The sequence below is a fragment of the Myxocyprinus asiaticus genome, chromosome 42, assembly GCF_019703515.2.
Source record: "Myxocyprinus asiaticus isolate MX2 ecotype Aquarium Trade chromosome 42, UBuf_Myxa_2, whole genome shotgun sequence".
Classification (NCBI taxonomy): Eukaryota; Metazoa; Chordata; class Actinopteri; order Cypriniformes; family Catostomidae; genus Myxocyprinus; species Myxocyprinus asiaticus.
In genome coordinates, this window is record NC_059385.1 from 26,132,086 (window position 1) to 26,155,000 (window position 22,915).

Here is a 22,915-nt window from a genome sequence, read left to right on the forward strand (position 1 = left end):
CATCGGGTTCTTGGTTCTTACCAAGACCCTTCTCCCCCAACTGCTCAGTTTGGCCAGGCAGCCAGCTCTAGGAAGAATCCTGGTTGTTCCAAACTTATTCCATTTAAGAATTATGGTGGCCACTGTGCTCTTACGAACCTTCAATGCAGCCGAATTGTTTTGTAGCCTTCACCAGATCTGTGCCTCGACAAAATCCTGTCTCTGAGCTCTGCAGATAGTTCCTTTGACCTCATGGCTTGGTTTTTGCTCTGATATGCATTTTCAGCTGTGAGACCTTATATAGATAGTCATGTGCCTTTCCATATCATGTCCAATCAATTGAATTTGCCACAAAAGGACTCCAATCAAAGTGTAGAAACATCTCAAAGATTATCCAGAAAAATGGGATGCACCTAAGCTAAATTTCAAGTGTCATAGGAAAGGGTCTGAATACTTATGTCAGTGTGATATTTCAGTTGTTTCTTTTTAATACATTTGCAAAGTTATCAAAAATCTGATTTTTACTTTGTCATTATGGGGTATGGAATGTAGACTGATGAAATTACAAAGTAGCCTTAGAGTGATTCCTAAGTAAACACTGATGCAAGCTTTAAAGCCGTGGCACCTAGTTTGGGAACAACTTGTTTGGTTTGTCAGTTTTAAACATAATTCATATTTTATTCATATTCATACTTTGATATTGAAGATCTGGGTTTGGGACAAGGCAATACAAATCTATGAATAAAAGACTGGTGATTAAGAAAAACTGTCTAAGTTTATTGTGACCTTCATTTAACAAAAAGAAAAAAAGTTGAAATCTGTTAGTTATAATAAAAATCAACCCCATGGACATCAAATTGCCTAAAGTTACCCCCTCATGACTGTATCACCAGTTTAATACTGAGGACTTGGATTGTTTAAATCTGAACATGTGGTTTCACTCAAATATGTTGCATTAAGGAAGTTAAATGCATTGTAAATGTTGTTTCGTGCTCTCTTTAAATGGAGTTCTCTCTGTTTTATCTATCTTTATGCCTATCCTCCTCCAGCACTTTCTCTTTTTCTGCACCTATTGAGAGTGGCCCCCCAGGTAAAGAGTCTGACAGCGTGCAGACCACTCAACCTGCTGCTGATGTGTGTACGTGCGTTTTGAATATGAGATAAGCCCTCTGAGAGAGGTCTGGATGCAGAATAAAGAAGAATACATCAAATATCTTTCTTCTAATGGAACATCACTAAAAATGAACACACACACACACACACACACTTCACCCATCCCCTCACCTCCCTTTAGGTCCTATGCATCTTTATGTCTCTTAAAAAGTGTAATAAAGCATAAAAGTGTGTCCTCATTCTAAGGTCACAGAGGTCACATGCAGGCACACGTGCACAAACCTTGCTCCCCTGTCTCGCAGTCGTCTCTCATCTCTGGGGAGGTGAGCGTGATCTTCAGGGTGAGTTTGGGTTCTGTCATAGTGCACACTAGGATGGCGGCCTCGGGAATACAGCTCTGCACCTCATACTTATCCTCTGTTCGCTTCTGTAGGGGTCAAAGGTTGAAGGTCAGTGTCAAATATGAGCAAAAACCATTAGCAGAAATATCCTTTCCTTGGCTTATGAGTTGTGTCTGGTCACAAAAATATTATTTCTGACTTCACTGACATCAAACCTACATTGTAAAAAAACAGTTGAATTTGGTTGCCAGAAATATATCATCTGTAAAAATCTGTGGTTGCCAGAAATTTACCGTAAAACAAATGGTGACCATGTTTCAGGATTTACGGGATGTAATTTTGATGCCTGTTTATTTTATGATTCACTACTGTTTATATTATTAAATGATATAAACTTGACATACCAACCATGTAGAAACACATGTAGAACAGTACACAATGTTACTCACACAAACACAAAACACCATCAGGGTAAAACAAGTGACACAAAAATAATGCAATAAACATTAACTAAGTTAAATAAAATATGACACAGATCACACCAATGTACATAACTGCTATAAAAAAATAAGAAGAAACATAACTAGTCCCAATGTGTTGGGTCACGCAGGGAATTCTAGAAAAGCCAGATACATTTTTTTGATTGTTATTTTAATAATAGTTTAAAGTATTCTCTTGTTAAACATATTATAATTTAATTTATATTAAGTTAATTATATGGTAAAACCATACTTTTTACAAAAACTATATGAAACTAAATGTTTACAATATTTTACAGTAAAATTACGTCTTGTTAAAAATATTATAATTTTTTACCGTATATTTTAAGGTTACACATTAAACAAGTTTTTTTTTTTACTGTTGCATTTTTACATTCTTTTAACATTAAAAATACAGACATTTTTACAGTGTAGTGCAATGCATCTAAAGGCACTGTATTTTATGTGCACAAGAACAATTGAGATTTAAGAGCTAATGGGAAGATTTTCAGCAAATAACAACTTAAATTTTGGTCTGCTTCTCACACAAAGATATCATATATGGACTTTTATTTTTACCTGGTCAATTACACACTTGTCACAATGCATTTACAAACCAGATTATGAGGCGGGAAGAGAGTGTAGATGCTTGCTTTAATATTTAATATAATTTGGTTAGATGTGGGTGTACTAAGTGTTAACAGGGTCTGTAATCCATTCAATTAATTCCAGCCACACATTTCCAATCCACCATGCTCTTTTCATGTAAACCAGATATCAATTACATCTCCTACCGCTGTGACCTCAGTATATGTCTGAGTGTAACAGGAGAGACTGCAGTATAGAGCAGATTTTCTCTATCCCACACAAACATGGGTGGACAGTATGACCAAAATCTTAATATATATATTTGCAAAAATTTGATTTTTTGTAAAAAATTTTATATTGCATAACCATGTGATAATACCTTTATGTGCCTTATTTTTAAAATCCAGTATAATTTATACAACAGTTAGTTCCAATCCTCAAACCTGATTGGACTAGATGTGCTCCAATAGTGCTGATATACAGTCTGAAAGCATTGGGACGCATTGCTATGTGCATCACTTTGCTTTTCTGTGTTCAAGGCTTTCCAAATATAAAATCCCCCCCCCTCTTTTTATTTTGATTACCTTCACTGATTCCTTTAGTGACCATTTCTGGAGATTGCATATTTACTCGAGTATGTTGTCATAAGTGAGTCATTAAACCACTTACTCAACTGATTTGTAAAAAACCAAAAACAAAACAGAGAAGTTCGTCAATGAAACAATGAAAGTTAACAAGAACGATTCGTTCACTTAAAGATTTGTCACTGAGTCATTTACCAAAGTAACACCACTAGTTCAAAACAGAGTATGAGTGCAGTGCAGAGAGCACAGTGGAGTATGAAACAAGAGAAAGCAGTCGACTGCCATTCCATTAAGAACTGATCCATTATATGGAGACTTGACCTGCTGGCAGCAGACTCTGCTTTAATGGGATTTCAGTCTGGGGTCTCAGTGGGTGCGTGGGTGGGTGTGTGTGTGTGTGTGTTTGTATGGCTCAGAGTGGGTCAGTGGTGCTCTACCCATCCCCCCAGCCTGTCCTGATTGTCTAATTAGGGAAGCTGGTAGCTGGCAGATTTGGATTAATTACACATGATGCATATAAATAGACTGGGTCTGGTTTTGATTTTGCAATTTTCTGTGGAAATCCACAATGTGTTATTTGCCTCCATCTAGTCTCAAGGCTAAATAATGAGGATGGCCAGTGTGAGAGTGTTTCGGGCAGGTTGTATAATGTATACTTCCCAGGTATAATTGCTAATTAATTACTATTTAGTAATTCTGAAGCGATATGATAAGTGTGAGTGAGAAAAAGATCAATATTTATTTATTTTGTTTTATTTTTTTTACTATAAATCTCCACTTTCACTTTCACATTCTTCTTTTGTTTTTGGCGATTCACATTCTGTGCATATCGCCACCTACTGGTCGGGGCTGGTAAAAGGTAGAGAGTTATAGTAAAAAGGGACTTAAATATCGATGTTTCTCTCTCCCACATCTATTATATCGCTTCAAAAGACATGGATTAAACAATACACGGAGTCGTGGGGATTACTTTTATGCTGCCTTTATGTGATTTTTGGTGATTTAAAGTTGTGACAGTTGTTAGTGAAAGGTGCAGAGGTTGAGGGGCCCCTTGTCCAGGTCGGGGGTGTGGCAACCCCAGATTAGAGCATTTATAGAAGACCTGACAGCAACTGCAACATTGGTGCCAGGTGGATCTTGCAGGGGCTTGGGAGACTCATCTCATGGGCAAGAATGAGCTTCAAACCAGCCAAATCAAGGTAAGGCAAGGTAACTGACAAGTTTCACTTTAATATCAGCAGCATCCCCATCCCATCCATCACCGAAAAAACTGTGAAGAGCCTAGGGAAGGAGTTCAACTGCAGGCTTAAAGACACCCCTTCAATTGAAGCAAGTTACCGAGCTCTGGAGTCCTGGCTGGCCACAGTCGACAAGTCGGGCCTACCTGGAAAGTTCAAAGCATGGATTTACCAACATGGAATCCTCCCACGCATTCTCTGGCCGCTACTGATTTATGAGGTCCGATTAACAACAGCATCGAAAGAAGAGTAAGCGATTACCTCCGTCGGTGGTTGGGTTTACTTCTGAACCTTAGTAACATCGCTCTCTATGGACACCAGACTAAGCTCAAACTCCCCTTCAGTAGCATCAAGGAGGAGTTCATGGTGGCTCGTGCTAGAGAAGTCATGCAGTACAGGGACTCTAGTGACCCAAAAGTCTCACAAGCTTGCATTAAGGTAAAAACAGGGCGGAAGTGGAGAGCGGTGGCTGCAGTGGACCAGGCGGAATCCTGTTTGTGGCATAAGGAGCTGGTGGGGACCGTGGCTTCTGGAAGAACCGGTCTGGAGAGTGGCAGTGCAGTGCGCTACAGCCGGGCCCATGGCAAGGAACGTTGCAAATTGGTTCAGGAAGAAGTTAGAGCTGGGTGTGAAGAGGCACGCATCTGTAGGATGGTCGGCATGAAACAGCAAGGGCATGGATCAGATGGGAAGCAGCAGCAGCACGAAAGTTCACATGGCCGGAGCTCTGGAGAGCAATGCCCGAGCAAATCAGCTTTCTGGTACGCACCGTCTATGACATATTGCCAAGTTCATCCAACCTCTACACCTGCGGCAATGTCGAAGCACCTGCATGCCCATTATGTCAACGAAATGGGACTCTCGAACATATCTTGTGCTGCTATCCCAAAGCACTGGGATAAGGGCGATACCGCTGGTGCCATTACCAGGTGCTAAAGGAGACTGGCAGCACCATCGCTATAGCCATCAGTATGATCAAGCGCCTCCAGCTGACAAAGAATAATACTATCACATTTTTCAGTGAAGGAGAGTGACCCAAGCTTCAAAAGAGACTGCAGACAGGGATTCTCATGACAGCCAATGACTGGCATCTAAAGGTCAATCTAGGAAAACAGCTGAGATTTCCTGAGGAGATTGCAGAGACCACTCTGAGGCCAGACACTGTAAAATCATCAGAGTCCACCAAGCATGTGGACATGCTGGAGCTCACCATCCCCTGGGAAGTTTGCATTGAGGCAGCCCATGAGAGGAAGTGAACTAAGTATGAGGACATTGTAAAGCTGGTGGGCTGCTGAGGATTCGCTGGCCAGTCCCTCAGCAGAGCTTACAGTCTATTAGGAGTGATGGGTGGGCAAAAATAGAGCCATCAAGAGTGCAACAGAGGCAGCAGAAAGGTCCTCCAGATGACTGTGGATCACAAGGAACGAACCATGGAGTGTGCACAGTACTGGGACACAGGCCAGGGCCTGATCAACCCTGGCAGGGTCACCTGGATGAGGGTGTCTGATGTTGAAAGACCCGAAACACCCAAAGACCCAAGGTTACATCACTGATGATGTGTCCCAGTGCACCAGCAGAACAACAGTAGGTGTGTAATTCAATTGTAAAGTGTTACCTGACATTCTTTTCCGAGATTTATACAACTGCAAAACATATTTTAACTAAAATCACTTTAATAAACACATTTTAATAAGTGCATTACCGTAATATTTAATGTTTCACTGTAAGGACACAAAGCGAGCCACAAATTACAACCAGGAAAAAAAAAAATCATGGTTGTGTAGCTAAATGTGTTCTAATTGGAGCTGTACGGCAATGACAACAGATGAGATGTAAATTCATTTACAACGTGGCTTTTGTGGGTAAATTTAGCATATGTGGGTGTTCTGTTACCTGTATCTGCAAGGGCAGGTTATCACAGACTGTGCTCAGAAGTGTTTTGGTGGGTTTCTCTCTGCACATGAGCACTAGCTCCAGGTCCATGTCACCTTTAATCAACAGGCCTTTGGCCACCAGACCGATCCTCATCACGCCACACAAAACCCCTCCACCGCCACCGCCACCAGCAGGACCACTGCTACAGCTGCTGCTCTCACTGGTAGAACACAAAATATCATTACCAACTCTATATCAGATTTACACAAGTGAAATATTTACACCCAATCCAGAGCAGTACCATTTTTATTGATACAACTGTAGGTTGGTAGTCGGTAACTAGACTTTAAAACTTTCTGAAGAAAACTTGAGTGACGCTTGCCCGTGTACAACTCGCCATCATGACGTTAAAGTGTGAAATGTTGAGAAATCTGCAAATGTTTCCTAGCATGCACTGGCAGTGCTCACTTTGTGCTGCCTTCTGGTGATTCATCCGCGCTGGTCTCCGTCTCCTCCTCCTGTGTGCTGGATGCATTTGATTGGCTGGTTTGAGCTTGGTCTATCCAATCGGATACATGTTTGAGGGCACACTCCACGGTGGAGACGAGACTCTGTACCGCCTCCAGCTCCTCGGAGGATGGGTAGATGGTGGAGTGCTTCGCCATGACGTGACGGTCATCGTTCCCGAATGACCGAATGGATCTCTGATAGACAGAAAAGATTCAGTGCTTTAATAACTAGTGGATTCAATGTACTCTGAAACAATACAAAACATTGTGTAGCTGTGGATTAGAGTTGGGTAAAAATATTCATCTTCATTTAAATGATCGAGATGTCGATTCCTAAAATCTCAAGATCAATCTTTAACTCTATGTGCAACCCTCAATGATGTGAGTAATTTACATGCATATGCTACCAAATTTCAAGCAATGCGACTAAAAATGTCTGCGATTAGCCACTGGCTGGTACATCTTCAGAATTCACTTCACAGTGATTGAGTTTTGTAGTGGCAAAGAAGTTTAGCACAGAGAATAAAAGTTTAGTTTGACTCATTCCATGTAATGTGTGTCCAAAGACGAGATCCACACAATCAATTTGTCAGTGAATAATGCCGCTTTTAATATCCTTTCTGTTATTTACAGTCAGTCGCTGATTAAAAGACAACAAAGATAGAAACATAGCACAAAATCAAATCACACATAGCACAGATGTGGTAAAGAAGCCAATTGACTCCACTGTCATTAATATGCGCTCAACTAAAACACTTCTGTGAGACCCGACACTCACTGAACTGCAGCTGGTCTTAAAGAGACAGTACCTGCACGTACCTACTCTTAGCACTAGTCAACAATAATAATTTAACAATATATAGTTAAATTGCATATATATATATGCAATTTAATACATGCAATTTCAAAATCATACTTATTGATGGAATACATGGTTTTGTAAACTTTTAAAGAGCTAAAATGTAACTAAATTATGAAAAACTGATAAAATAAAATTTGTAAACTAATATTTTCTAATGCACCAGGTTCGAAGGTATGATAACAGCATTAACTGACAGAGAATTTCTTTCATATGCAAGCAAAATTGACATAACTAAAATATACACAAATTAATCAGAATCGATTCAAAAGCTTGTGAATCAGAATCAAATTTTGGCACTTTTCAAATGACTTTTATATATAGATTATTGTTAACTCTTGTCCCAGTCCAGACCAGATATTAAAATATGAAATTTAATCAAAAAATATTATTACATAATTAAAACCACAATAATCTAAACAAATATAATAATAAAACAAAATATTTTAATATCTATCATATGAAAACGATACATTTTTACTCAAATGACAACTTTCCATCAGCTGTGGCTTCATTAGCACGATGACCAACAATTTTGTCCCAATCAAGTTTTTCAAAGGTTAAAAGTACTAGTTTTGAGGCAAAAGTGACAATAGCTTGAAATAAAATATGAGACAAGTGATATCGAAAATGATTATGAAACAAAGGTAAACAGGTAAGAATACAGTATTTCTGTTACGTTATTTCCTATGGAAGCCCTGAACCGCAAGGTGGAAAAAAAAAATTACGGGAAAAAAGATAGTCTCAGTTCCTTTTTTTCTCTCTTCCAAATTTTTTTTTCTCGCTTCAAAATTTTTTTTTTTTTCTCTCTTCAAAAATGTTTTTTTTCTCTCTTCAAAAAAATGCATGCGGTACCAACCTTGGCCACCAGGTGCCACTATCAGTAAACATGTAATCTTATGCTTTTAATGCTTTCTCTGTTGCTATATAGTTGAATAATACATTTATTATTTATTTAAGGGTTTGCAAACCTTATGTGGGCTGGCTGTTATTGCGAAAATGCCGTGAGTAAACTGGGAGGGGTTATTTGCGACTTCGGGGTAATCTTGAACTCGAGGTTTAGGCGGCCGCTGTTGATGTGTTCTATGAATGCTGTATCCCACGTCCGGTAGCAGGTTAGGAAGCCAGCAGTACATTTGAGTTGTGTACTTGAGTGTTTTCCTTGGTTATTTGATGCCCAAATAAATATTATTGTCCCATGGAGGACCTGTTGGTGAGCCCCTGCGCTCGGGGGTTCCATCTGCCGAGCTGCGGAACCATACATCACAGCATCTCCGGTCAGAAGTGAGTGTTATTGCATTTTAAACTTATTTCATGTTAACGTTCTGTTATAATTTACACAATTGAAAAATATTTTACTTATGGTAGCCATCTAGCTTTTAGCTTACAGTATTTTTCGTTACAAAAGATTCCACTCATCTTTAATTACCTCATGGATATTTTACAAATTGCACTTATTCTTACATTCACAGTACAACCTCAATTAGGCACTTGCAACTTCTCAAATCTGTCACTGCAATTTCAAATCTTCGCGCCTTGACTTTTGCAACTATTTTCGCGATATATCTGATGCATAACTAACTTGTGCACTTGCAAACTCAGAGTTGGCGAGAGAGAAAGGCGGGGCAGGGTGCAAAGGAGTCGTTTTAAGGGTTGGTGCCTAGCCAATGAAATCGGACTTCTTTTGTACACGATGTCACGACCATAGACATATAAATGGTCACGACACCTGCGGCCTTAACATTACCAGATATACCCCTAACACTTCAAAAGGACAGACATAATAATAATTTCCCCGTATTTCCCGCTTTCCTCAATACATTCTTTCGCTTCCACCATGTAACACTGAGCAAACGGCATAGATGGTTTAGAAAGACCAACAATTTCAAACAAAAAAATAACTCCAATTGTAACACGACAACGAATGCCATATCAAACATATGTAAACTGATTTTGTCTTAAGGTTTGCAAATCCTTAAATAAATAATAAATGTATTATTCAGCTATATAGCAACAGAGAAAGCATTTAAAGCATAAGATTACATGTTTACTGATAGTGGCACTTGGTGGTCAAGGTTGGTACCACATGCATTTTTTTTGAAGAGAGAAAAAAAAAATTTTGGAAGAGAGAAAAAAAAATTTTTAGGAAGAGAAAAAAATTTAAGACTTTTTCTTAGGGAACTGAGACAATGTTTTTATTTTTTTTTTCACCGTAATGTTTTTTTTCCACCTTGCGGTTCAGGGCTTCTGTAATTTCCAAATAAAGCTGTAACATTATCAAATTACGCAAAAAAAAAAAAATACAAATACATTTTAAATGCAATTTAATTTTGTATTTAGGATACATAAAATATTAGCAATAAAATTAGCCTTAGTAAAGCAAAAGAGTCCAACACATTTTATCCCAAAAATGTTAAAAATGTAATTTCCACTACAGAATGTAATAACACCAAATAAATAATATGGATGTGGTGAAAATGACATTCAGTTTAAAAAAAATTAATTCTCTGTTTTGGCCTTCCGTCCACCCTGAGAAAGCGCTTTTTGACAGCAAAAAAATTAGCTGTTCGAAAACGCTCTCCCAAGTGGAAAACGCTGTCTTTGCGTTGTAGTGTGGACAGGGAAAACAGAGACATTGAAAACGATGACGTAATTATGTTCATGTGATGCAGTCATGTGATACATTCAACCCAAAACAATTAGATGGGGGCCAGTGTTGTAGTGGCAAGATAAATGTATCTTTATACAACCTTAACATTGCATTCCTTCAAAGACGGTAGGAAGTTTAACCGAAATTGGTGTCCGGCGGCAGAACACCAGGATAATTGCGTTTTAGACTGTACATGGAACGGTGATTTTTGGCATGCGAAGTAAGAGGATTTAAGCATTTTCATACATTTTAGTGTGGACGAGCAACTTTTAGAAAACGTTTAAAAACAGAAGTGTGGGCGGAAAGCGTTTTGAAAACAAAAACACAGTTTTCAAATGTACATAGCCTCAGAAATATTCTGAAATTTAGGGTTTCTTAAGAGAATATCTTCACCCTAAACACAGATAAAGGTGTGTGACACTCAAAAACATGGACTCTGCCATGTCAACTTCTGAAGTTCACCTTGACTGACTTCAATTTATCTCGTAAGTAAAGTGCATGTGTGAGAGACAGGAAGTGCAAGGTTGTAGAGAGGCATTCAGCGGCAAATTAAACTTTAATCAAATCAACCTCACCTCTGCTTGCCTTCATGACAAAACAAATGTCTACATGAGTATCCCATTCACACAGCTCACACACACATGACAGAGATTCACAAATGCGTGTCCAAAGCCATGTCACACCCCACCCGTCAGGAACACGCCATCAGACATGGGCATGCTGTATTAACCTGTGTGTCTGTGTGTGTGTCAGCGAGTTCTACATCATCCTTTCGGGTGGAAATCAATTTTAGCTCAGTGACAGTCACCCTTAAACCTCTTCTAATCAGACATGAACACCACCTCCCCCCCAATCCCCCCCTCACTTGCTCGCCCACAATCCTTCCATCTTTTATCAACCACTGTCTCTCACCTTCTGTCAGTCTCTCCTCTAACCCACGACTAGATAAAATACCCAGCAAATCAGTTACTGCATTAAATTCATAGTTCACCCAAAAATGAAAATTCTCTCATCATTAACTCACTCTCATGCCATCCCAAATGTGTATAACTTTCATCTTCTCCAGAACACAAATTAAGATTTTTAGAAGAATACCTCAGCTCTGTAAGTCCACACAATGCAAGTGAATGGGTGCCAAAATTTTGATGCTCCAATAAGCACATAAAGGCATCATAAAAGTAATCCACTGCATCCAGTGTTTTAATTTCATTTCATCATTAATTTCCATATTTTCAGAAGTGGTATGATTAGTGTGGGAGAGAAACAGACCAATATTTAAGTCCTTTTTTGCTTGAAATTCTGCTCCTTGCCCAGTAGGGGGCAATATGCATGAAAAAATGTGAATCACCAAAAACACAAGAAGGTGAAAGTGACCTGTTTCTCACCCACACCTATCATATCTAAAGGTATTAATTTAACCACTGGCGTCTTATGGATTACTTTTCTGCTGACTTATGTGATTTTTGGAGCAACCAACCAGTATCTCAGAATAGCATTCTGAGATGCTATTCTTCTCACCACAATTGTACAGGGCTGTTATCTGAGTTACCATAGACTTTGTCAGTTCGAACCAGTCTGGCCATTCTCTGTTGACTTCTCTCATCAACAAGGCATTTCTGTCCACAGAACTGCTGCTCACTGGATGTTTTTTGTTTTTGGCACCATTCGGAGTAAATTCTAGAGATCCCATCTGGCACCAACAATTGGTGCCAGATGGGCCGGTTTGAGTATTTCTGTAACTGCTGATCTCCTGGGATTTTCACGCACAAACGTTTCTAGAATTTACTCCGAATGGTGCCAAAAACATCCATTGAGCGGCAGTTCTGCGGATGGAAATGTCTTGTTGATGAGAGAGGTCAACAGAAAATGGCCAGACTGGTTCGAACTAACAAAGTCTACAGTAACTCAGATAACCGCTCTGTACAACTGTGGTGAGAGGAATAGCATCTCAGAATGTGGGTTGTTGTGCATGTTTGGCGGCACGAGGGGGACCTACACAATATTAGGCAGGTGGTTTTAATGTTGTGGCTGATTGGTTAGTATATACTGTATATATACATATAAACTTTTCAGGACACTGTATTTTAAAGATAATTTTGTAAAAATCCAAATAACTTACAGATCTTTATTGTAAAGGGTTTAAACAATGTTTTCCAAGCTTGTTCAATGAATCATAAAAAAATTAATGAACATGCGCCTGTGGAACGGTCGTTAAGACACTAACAGCTTACAGACGGTAGGCAATTAAGGTCACAGTTATAAAAACTTAGGACACTAAAGAGACCTTTCTACTGACAAAAGAACACCAAAAGAAAGGTGCCCAGGGTCCCTGCTCATCTGCGTGAACGTGCCTTAGGCATGCTGCATGGAGGCATGAGGACTACAGATGTGGCCAGGGCAATAAATTGCAATGTCTGTACTGTGAGACGCCAAAGACAGTGCTACAGGGAGACAGGAAGGAAAGCTGATCGTCCTCGCAGTGGCAGACCATGTATAACAACACCTGCGGGACAGGTAAAGGATGGCAACAACTGCCCAAGTTACACCAGGAATGCACAATCCCTCCATCAGTGCTCAGACTGTCCGCAATAGGCTGAGAGAGGCTGGACTGAGGGCTTGTAGGCCTGTTGTAAGGCAGGTCCTTACCAGACATCACCGGAAACAACGTCGCCTATGGGCACATAGACAGAACTGGCAAAAAGTGCTCTTCACTGACGAGTTGCGGTTTTGTCTCATCAAGGGTGATGGTTGGATTTGCGTTTATCATCGAAGGAATGAGCGTTTCACCGAGGCCTGTACTCTGGAGCAGGATTGATTTGGAGGTGGAGGGTCCATCATGGTCTGGGGCGGTGTGTCACAGCATCATCGGACTGAGCTTGTTGTCACTGCAGGCAATCTCAACGCTGTGCATTACAGGGAAGACATCCTCCTCCCTCATGTGGTACCCTTCCTGCAGGCTCCTGACATACTGCTCGTTCTGTGCGTGATTTCCTGCAAGACAGGAATGTCAGTGTTCTGCCATGGCCAGCGAAGGGCCCGGATCTCAATCCCATTGAGCATGTCTGGGACTTGTTGGATCGAAGGGGGAGGGCTAGGGCCATTCCCCCCAGAAATGTCTGGGAACTTGCAAATGTCTTGGTGGAAGAGTGGGGGTAACATCTCACAGCAAGAACTGGCAAACCTGGTGCAGTCCATGAGGAGGAGATGCACTGCAGTACTTAATGCAGCTGGTGGCAACACCAGATACTGACTGTTACTTTTGAATTTTCCACTTCTTAAGTGATTGAACAGTACTGACTGGCATTTTCAAGTCTTTGGATATCTTTTTATATCCTTTTCCATCTTTATAAAGTTCCGTTACCTTGTTACGCAGATCTTTTGACAGTTCTTTTCTGCTCCCCATGGCTCAGTATCTAGCCTGCTCAGTGCATCCACGTGAGAGCTAACAAACTCATTGACTATTTATACACAGACACTAATTGCAATTTAAAAAGCCACATGTGTGGGAAATTAACCTTTAATTGCCATTTAAACCTGTGTGTCTGTAACAAGGCCAAACATTCAAGGGTACGTAAACTTTTGATCAGGGCCATTTGGGTGATTTCTGTTATCATTATGATTTAAAAAGGAGCCAAACAACTATGTGATGATAAATAGTTTCATATGATCACTATCCTTAAATAAAAGACAGTTTTTTTGCATGATTGGCCATATTTTCAAGACCAATGCCAAAATTTCACAATTTCTGCCAGAGTATGCAACTTTTGAGCACAACTGTAAATATATATATATATATATATATATATATATATATATATATATATATATACACACACACACACACACACACTTTATTTTTATTCTGGTTGTTGAAAAGCATACTCCAGACAAATCATAACACACTGACAAGTGCCATGTGGTGTACATCTGCAGTGGCATATATTCCACGAATAGGTGCAAACAAACATATGCAGGACACTTTAGACCTGTTTAACAGTCCAAAACAAAAAGGGTTCAAGAAAACAACCAACCGACGTTCTGCATCATAAAAAAAAGAAATAAAAAAAAAGAATATTTTTAAATGGAATAAATATATTTACATAGGAATCACAATCGTACACAGCCACAAAAACAAGATGTGCACTGATTGACCTAGCCAAAGATTAAAGCAGCTCTTTTGAGGAAAGTTGCAGAGATGCATCTTCCGCTATTGTTGGTTATTACAACCGCTTGTTCTATTTGCTGTCAGAGTAGACATATTTTAGTACAGATTTTATGTGAAACTCGACACAGAACTTGGCACCGAGCCTCAATTTGCCAAAGATTTGAGTAAAAATTGAGAATCACTAAGAATTGCTTTTGAATCAGAGCGCAATTCCCTAAATCAAAATCAAATCGAATTGTGAGGTCCAATTAGATTCTTACCCCAGTTCTGAAGTGTCACAGACAGCAGGGAAAAAGCAATGTTAAATGCAAATAATAAAATGCTACTAACCACATAATCATGAATAGTTAGGATAGCAAAATAAATAAGCTTATTATCATTTAAAGGGGAGGATAAAATGCTTCCCATAACAAACTCTACCTTATTGTGGCTTGGTATAAGCTACCCAAATGAGGCAGATGGATATGTTATAGGTTAAACTTAAGATAATTTAGGACATTTTTGTTTGGCAAATAACTGTGTTGGGTCATCAATAGTAAAATCTGAATCCTAAAGCAAAACCATTGAGAACCACTGACCCATCAAGGATTTTCTAGCCAATTAAATGATTTTTCCAGGCCTGGAAATCCCTAGTTTAAATTTCCCTAATATTTCCAGGTTTTCCATGACCGTGGGAACCATGAACTCTGTTATTAACATGCCTTCATTCTGCACTGCCTGATGGTCTGCTTGAGCTCTATCAAACAGCTGTTTTCTTCTCTTGTAATTCATCAACATTACTTAATTTGAATGAATATTTCTTGACATGATTCGCACCAAATTACAGTGCATGTAAATGTTAATTACAAAAATTATGCAAATACAGGGACTCATCTACAGTCTCATAAACGGGCAAGTAAAACAAGAACAATTATTCTAAAAGAATTAATAACGGTGATGTATTTTTTTCTACATCTATCCTAGAACGCAGATGCAACTTCACCCCATTTCATTGCATATATGGGTCAAAAAAGACCCAGGTGAAATCTAGATGATTACTAATTATAAAAATGACTTATTTTTCAAAGAAAATGAACTTTCAAGATAATTTTATTAGTAATGTAAATGTTAAAATAGTTTATATATATTTTATTCAATTCTGAAAAGTTTCAGATGTATTAAAAATGGAGTAGGAGTTTTGGGTGACAGTGTAAAAAAAGCCTGTATAACAGAAATATGGGCAATTTGGTGGTAAAAAAATGAAATGTCTCAACAACTCTACCCACACAAAGACATAGTTACAAGTACAAGGGACTAGGATAAAATGTTTTTTACCAAAAAATCTGTGATAAACTTGTAAAATGACAACCTTACATTCTCTATATTGCTGAATGACACAGTATTTCTTTATTACTCTATGTAGCTATTATACATTTGTTGTTCTATTTGGTGAGGCATTCTGAAAAGTCTTTCAGGAGCTCTGACCATTGTGCCCTTGCCGTGAACTAATCATCTAACCTCAGGTTGCTCCATTAGGACTGTACCTGTTATAGGTATAATCCCATGCACTTTGGATAAGGCATCGGCTGAATGACAACTTTCTAGACTTGCATACTACACATACTGTAAATCTAAACATGAACATGGTATTTAACATGTACTGTATTTAATTACACAACAAAAGGAAACAATCAATCTATTACAAAATTAATACCGGTGTTAAATGCATTGAATCCCATAGGAAACACATATGGGTCATATAAGACCCACATACTGTATGCATTCTAGGGGTAGTGATGCAAACTCTCTTATAATAAAAAAAAAAAAATAATAATTATAAATATATATATATATATATATATATATATATATATATATATATATATATCTCTAACTTAATGTCCCTTCACATGACAGAAGACACTAATTGAGGAACACCAGAGTGGCAGATCAAAAGACCACTTCATGTAAAAATTGTCCTAAAATTAATGGCATGAGTTTAAGTAGGGACTATATGTTTGTTAGACCAATGACAGATGAGGAGAGTACACAGGAAACCAGAAAGCAGTCATTTTTGCAGTTACATTTGGTAGCACTAGTGGCACAGAAACGACACTGTAATGAGCCGTTTCTGAATGAAAACAAATATTTATCGAAATAACGTAGGGCGAGACTTGATTGGATTAGAACCTTTCGGCTATTATATTACTGGCTAAAATTATTTTTGTCCCACCCATACAGCCATGGTAGCATCTGCAGAAACATTGTTTTAGAGGCAGAGAAGGTGATTTTATGTTGTCTTTAGAGATATAATTCTATCATTTTAAGTACATGCAGCATCCACATAACCACAATTGTACTGACTGATTAATTTATTTTTGATGAAAATGATCTGAAAAACATCAAAAGACTTCAGAAACACGTTACGAAAATAGAAAGGTGTATCCGATTTTTGCACATTAAGGTGTGTTCTCTGTTGTGCCGGCCGCACAAGGCATGCATGCAGCCAAGCACAGAATGACTCCAAGAGGAATATAAAAAGTTAGGCGTGTACTGCAACCAAATCTTCACATCAATCCATTCCTCGCCGTTTCATTCACAAGCATGAATCTCAATCATATCAGCTCTTTTCAACATAAGACCTATTCCTTATTCCTATAATTTTCATTCTGTCAGCCTTCCTTTACCATTACTATATTCAATAGCAGACCCGCTCAATAGTGTATCGAAGCTCCATAACCAGCGCTGCAGTCTCTGGAGTGAGTGTGACCTTTCACGGAATATAGACATAAAAACAACACGACCCATCCATCTTCTAAATGACATTTGTTGTTTAACTAGCAAGCAAAGAAAAACAAAATTCATTTGTTTCAAATGTGACATCTTTACGCTGCCGACCCGCAACAAGACAGCCCAGCTTGTCTGTTGAGCGCTTACAGCGTTGATGTTTGAAGGCTGCGACCTTAAGCGGAGTCGATCAATTAGTGTGTGAACAGTGCACTTTGACACTACTATACAAATTACGTATGTGTGTGAATATTAAAATCAGTCACCTGGAGTCTGGTCGAGCGTGGATCAGGGTGTGGTCTTTATCGGCATCTGTGGCAGAGCGTGGTTGGGTAATGAAGATGCATATTCGTGTGTGTGTGTTACTGACAGTGGTCTTTCGGTGGCATGAGGCCAGTATTTAACAGGCAGTGCGCAGAGTTTATGAGGCGCTCCTAATGGCCGCCTGTGAGCGGTTGTAAAACATACTGGGAAGTGTAAAAGAGTGTAAAATAGCCGAGGAGGAGTGGAGAGCACTGCATCTTAATCATGCATTATACCAGAGACAGAGAGAGAGAGAGAGAGAGAGAGAGAGAGAGAGAGAGAGAGAGAGAGAGAGTGTGATTGAGGGGGGAAGGACAAAAAGGGATAGAGGGACTCAGTATGTAGGAAATATCCAAACAGATGACAATAGTGCTCAGCAGTGACTGGGTTTTTTCCGCCATAGTTTTTTCAGAAAATGCTCAATAAAGAGTTTAACAAGCTCTGAGGTGAAACACAACATTCCAAAATTTGCTTCAAAGCAAAAACAGTACTTGAAAATCTGAAGAAAAAAAAAAAAAAGTCAAATGTACAGGGCCATGTACATATGCAAGAATAAATTTAAGTACTACTCTTTTACAGCATTGCAAATTAAATAGCCTAATCAGATTAATCTTAAACCAATTATGCTTAATAAGCAGACAATTTGTAAGGCCATGTAAACGCCTGTGACGAGGAGGAGGGCTTGGCTGGGCCATGAGGATACACGCCCGGTGCTGAGTTGCCTAATCAGCGGGAAGGAGATAAGGAAAGAGCCAGGGACGCCAGAGAGAGAGAGAGAGAGAGCGAGCGAGCGAGAGCGCGAGAGAGAGCGCGAGAGAGAGAGCAAGCGAGCGAGAGAGCAAGCGAGCGAGAGAGAGAGACACACATGGCCACTCTGTGTGGTCGTTTATGTTGCTGTTTTTCCAGAGTAACAAACAACAAAACTTTAATCAAACAGAACATCAAACTGAAAACACAGCAACATAAACACACACACACACACACACACACACACACACACACACACACACACAGAGCGGCTGTGTGTGTCTCACTCTCTCTGGCATCCCGGCTCTTCCCTTATCTCCCTCCCACTAATTAGGCAACTCACGGCCCTGCCACGCCCTCCTCCTTATCACAACGCCTTAATAGGGAAAATTGTCAAACAGTTAAAGCTAAAAACAATCGGTAGATGCAGATTTTTCCAATTGCAATATTTATGTTTTGACATCAAAACCAGAGAAAGAAAGCTGATGTTTGGTAGTTATCAGTGTATTGTTGTGCATACGCACTCATTGTGAATTTGAATAGGCTATAGTATATCTATAATGCTCTAACACCACCTCATCCCAGATCCAAAATCAACATGAAATCAGGAATATTCTAGGTTCAGTAGATTTTAAGCTCAGTCGACAGCATTTGTAGCATAATACTGATTATTTCAACTCTTCCCTAGTTTATTTTAAAAAATTGCGGTTATATTAAGGCACTTACAATGGAAGTGAATGGGACCAGTCTGTAAACATTAAAATACACACCGTTTCAAAAGTACAGCCACAAGACTAAACAGTACATGTGTTAACATGATTTTACAGTAGTGTGATAAAATCTGTGTAGTTCATCATTTTAGTGTGATAAATCACTTACCGGGTTAGTAAGCAATTTTATCCCACTGAAATCACGTAAACACGTGTAATGTTTACGTCTTGCAGCTAAACTTTTTAAACGGTGTGCATATTCAGACTCGTATCACTGTGAATCAGAAGCAAATGTTTAATTTCTTGAGTCAAAATTCAAAGCACAGAGAGCTGTGTCCACAGAGAGGCGCCAAAAGTGAGTTGTAAAGCAAGTTGTATTTTAGCTGTAAATGATGAAATACAGTGAATAGCAATGCATATTTTAAAAGGCTAACTCTTCCCCCAACCCATCCCTAAACCTAAATATCAGTGGAGTAAACAGGTAAAATGAAACCTCCAAATTGCGCTCGTCACTAATTTGTGAAAATGATTACTTCCTGCTTTCAACGTGTGACGAGAATTATTATTATTATTATTATTTATTTTTTTGTGGTAATCACCATTATGCCACAAATGCTTTTGACTGATCTTTACTGGAATTGAACCCTGAACATTCTTTTATACACATTCCTGGTCTAATTATGAATGATTAATTGGTGCATTAGATTCTTAATCGAAATGCTCCATTTTCAGCAGTAGAAAACACTACTGTAGTGTGGATGAAAAGTGTAAATGTAGCAAAAGTAATGGATTTTTCAAAGAAAATGTCTTAGTGTGGACGTTATAAGAATCAAATAAGATCATACTAAATAAACTGACCATTTAAAATTTTTTTATAATTTATTTTTCAGTTTATTCCAAATTACAACAGATAATCCAATAGTAATGCTGTACATAATCCTACATAAAAGTGAGAGTAAATCAGGCAAAGGAAGATATCATCAATCTACTGTTTTTTTTACATGGCGCACTGTGGACAATCTTGTACTATTGAGCACAGAGTAAGACGGACACACACAAACAACATCCATCTATTATAAGTATATAATACAGTCCTGGCTTCAGGAAACCATTCATTTGTAATTAGTAAGCAGGACATTTTAGCACACTGATGTCTTTCAGAGTCATGTGTGAATGTTTAAGAGTGAGGTCCTCTAATTACGCTGTATATTTACAGCTCCTGCTCGGCCTATCAGATGGATTAGATAACACCACGACAGGCCCTGGTATGTAGAGCTGACTCTGTGTGCGTGTGTCAAGTCAGTGTTCAGTATTAAATTGATTACATGCACTTAATTAAAATGTCTTGCAATCCAGCAATCAGCTGAAGAGCTCCTATGGTACTTATTATGGCATGGACTTAAGATGACCACAAATAGCTGTTGACTGATGAGTTGTCACAAATGTGTGAGTGTGTGTGCGCGCGTGTGTATTTATGGTGAGACTGACACAAACAGATTTTGACAATGAGCATGAGCAGCTCTCTCATGCCTGAAGTGTGTAAATCTCAAGAGGACCTAGGACATAGCCTTGGGGAACACCGCTTTAAAAATATATATACACACTATCATCCTGACAGAAATACACAAGCAATCCATGTCTGCATTAACAAACAGTCCATAGTTAGAGCTGAAAGACTACTGGAGCTGGTAGAATATGGTATTTTCAAATTGACTTTCATATTCTGAATGCCTGTCAACACAGTACTGTGAATTGAATATTAAAATGGCATTTTAATTCCTTAATCTGAAGTTTTTCCTAAGTGAAACAGGATGTTCAACAAAAACAATTTTATGATGGAACTTAATTTTATTTAACAGGAATTCATTGGATCATGAAAATTGCCCATTACATATGACAGATCCAGGTGTTTGGAGGGGAGGAATTGAAAGATAAGGACTTGATGACGTCAGCCAAAAAGGATAGCTGCTTCAGTTCTTTCAGATCAAGTTAGAACTTTTTTCTATGGAATAATTTGAAGAGATCAGATATGCACAATAAAACCAGGAAACTGTATTGAGAAGGTAAACAGGGCCAATTTTGATTTCACGTTGACTCCCAAGGAGTTCAATATGCTCTACGATGGCATTAGTGGCATAACATTGAGAAACCATAGAAAATAATTTTGACTCTACTATGTAAGTCTCATGTTAAAATGTATAATGTTTGAAATTTTTGACTATACTTTCGAAACATTATTGTGTTGCCTCTTGGTGTTTCCAACCAGCATTTTTAATGCAATATCCCAAAATTGGTTTTCACAAATTGTCACAAATGCTTTCAACAGAGCTTAACTTGACCATTTAAGCCCAAAATCCTTCAATACATTATCATGACGCTAATCTCCACTAGCTGCCATTCACTGCATAATACAACACTGAACAATTTTTATACTTATGACAGGCCAGTTCTTTTGGTGCCATGGCACTGGGTCAAGCTGTCACGCAGCCAGTGTGTGTGTTAGTGTGTTGTGTGTGCTGATATGTGGGTTATGCCTCTTTGGCCACAGTCTGACAGAAAGTCAAGTGAAACCAGCAAGGTCACCATGTTCTTTGTAGAATAAATCAATAAAGATACAGATGCAGAAAGTGGAGGATACGGAAAACCACAAGAGTGAGAGAAGTGGGAAACGGATTAATGTATATGTGTGTATGCGTTTGCGTGCGCATCCAAGGTCACCCCGGCTGTGGCGGCATTAGAGCTCACGCTAGCAGGGCGCTCATTATGCTGGGTTATTTATGAACCCCAACCCCCCACCCCCACTTACACTTTAATAATTCAAACAGCACAGCCATTCTCTCCAAGAGACCTCACTCCCCCAAGCCAGAGGTGAGGACCATTAATCAAACACTGATCTCTCTCTTTCAAACACTGATCCCCCCCCCCATCTTGCTGTCTTCCCCCTCCTCTCACCGCAAGCTTCCATCACCTTTTCACCAATCACATCACGGCTCGTTTATTACAGTAGTTTGGACAGTAAAATGTAAGAGATATCCTGTAAATTTGCCATCAGAATTGTGCACACAAAACTGAAATACTTAAAGGAATGGTTTCAAAATTTAAATTCTATCATAATTTACTCCCTTATTTCATTACAAAATTGCATGAGTTTCTCATGTTGAACACAAAAGGAGTTTTTAATGAATATATTGGTCCCTCTGTTCAATGTAATGGCAGTGGAAAGTGTCTCACATAAAAGCTAAAAGGGATAGTTCACCCAACATTTTAAATTCTCTCATCATTTACTCACCCTCATGCAATCCCAGATGTATATGACTTTCTTTTATCTGCTGAACACAAATGAAGATTTTTAGAAGAATATTTCAGCTCTGTAGGTGCATACAATGCAAGTGAATGGGTACCAAAAATGTGAAGGTCCAAAAATCACAAAGGCAGCCTAAAAGTAATACATACGACTCCAGTGGTTAAATCCATATTGTCTGAAGCGATATGATAGGTGTATGTGAGAGAAACAGATCAATATTTACGTTATTTTTTACTATAAATGCTCCTACCCGCCCAGTAGATGGCGATATGCACGAAGAATGGAAATCGGCAAAAACAAAAAAAAAAAGAATGTGAAAGTTAAAGTGGAGACTGATAGTAATAAAAGGACTTAAATATCTGTTTCTCTCCCGCACCTATCATATCATGTAAGTCATAGATTTAACCACTGGAGTCTTATGGATTACTTTCATGCTGTCTTTATGTGCTTTTGGAGATTCAAAGTTCTGATCACCATTCACTTGCATTGTATGGACAAAAGAGCTGAAATATTTTTCAAAAAAATCTTCATTTGTGTTTAGCCGAAGAAAGAAAGTCATACACATCAGGGATGGCATGGTAACCGATAAGAGAATTTTCATTTTTGGGTGAACTTTCGCTTTAAAATGACCAAAAAGACAAAAAAAATAAAAAATGTACGAAATTTTTCAGCAAAAATCTCAGTGACATGCATGTGGAACTTGTG

The 22,915-nt window shown here is 38.8% G+C and overlaps 1 protein-coding gene across 5 annotated transcripts in view; it reads right to left on the reverse strand.

The window, feature by feature from the left end:
• LOC127432969 (spermatid perinuclear RNA-binding protein-like) overlaps positions 1–22,915 on the reverse strand; it is a 162,292-nt gene that overhangs the window by 44,830 nt on the left and 94,547 nt on the right. For all 5 annotated transcript variants that reach the window (XM_051684519.1, XM_051684520.1, XM_051684518.1 and 2 more), the window contains exons 4-6: positions 6,666–6,901; positions 6,216–6,417; positions 1,375–1,519 (exon numbers count right to left, since the gene is read on the reverse strand). In XM_051684519.1, coding sequence (XP_051540479.1) covers positions 1,375–1,519; positions 6,216–6,417; positions 6,666–6,901 — 583 coding nt within the window. The remainder of the gene's footprint in view (positions 1–1,374; positions 1,520–6,215; positions 6,418–6,665; positions 6,902–22,915) is intronic.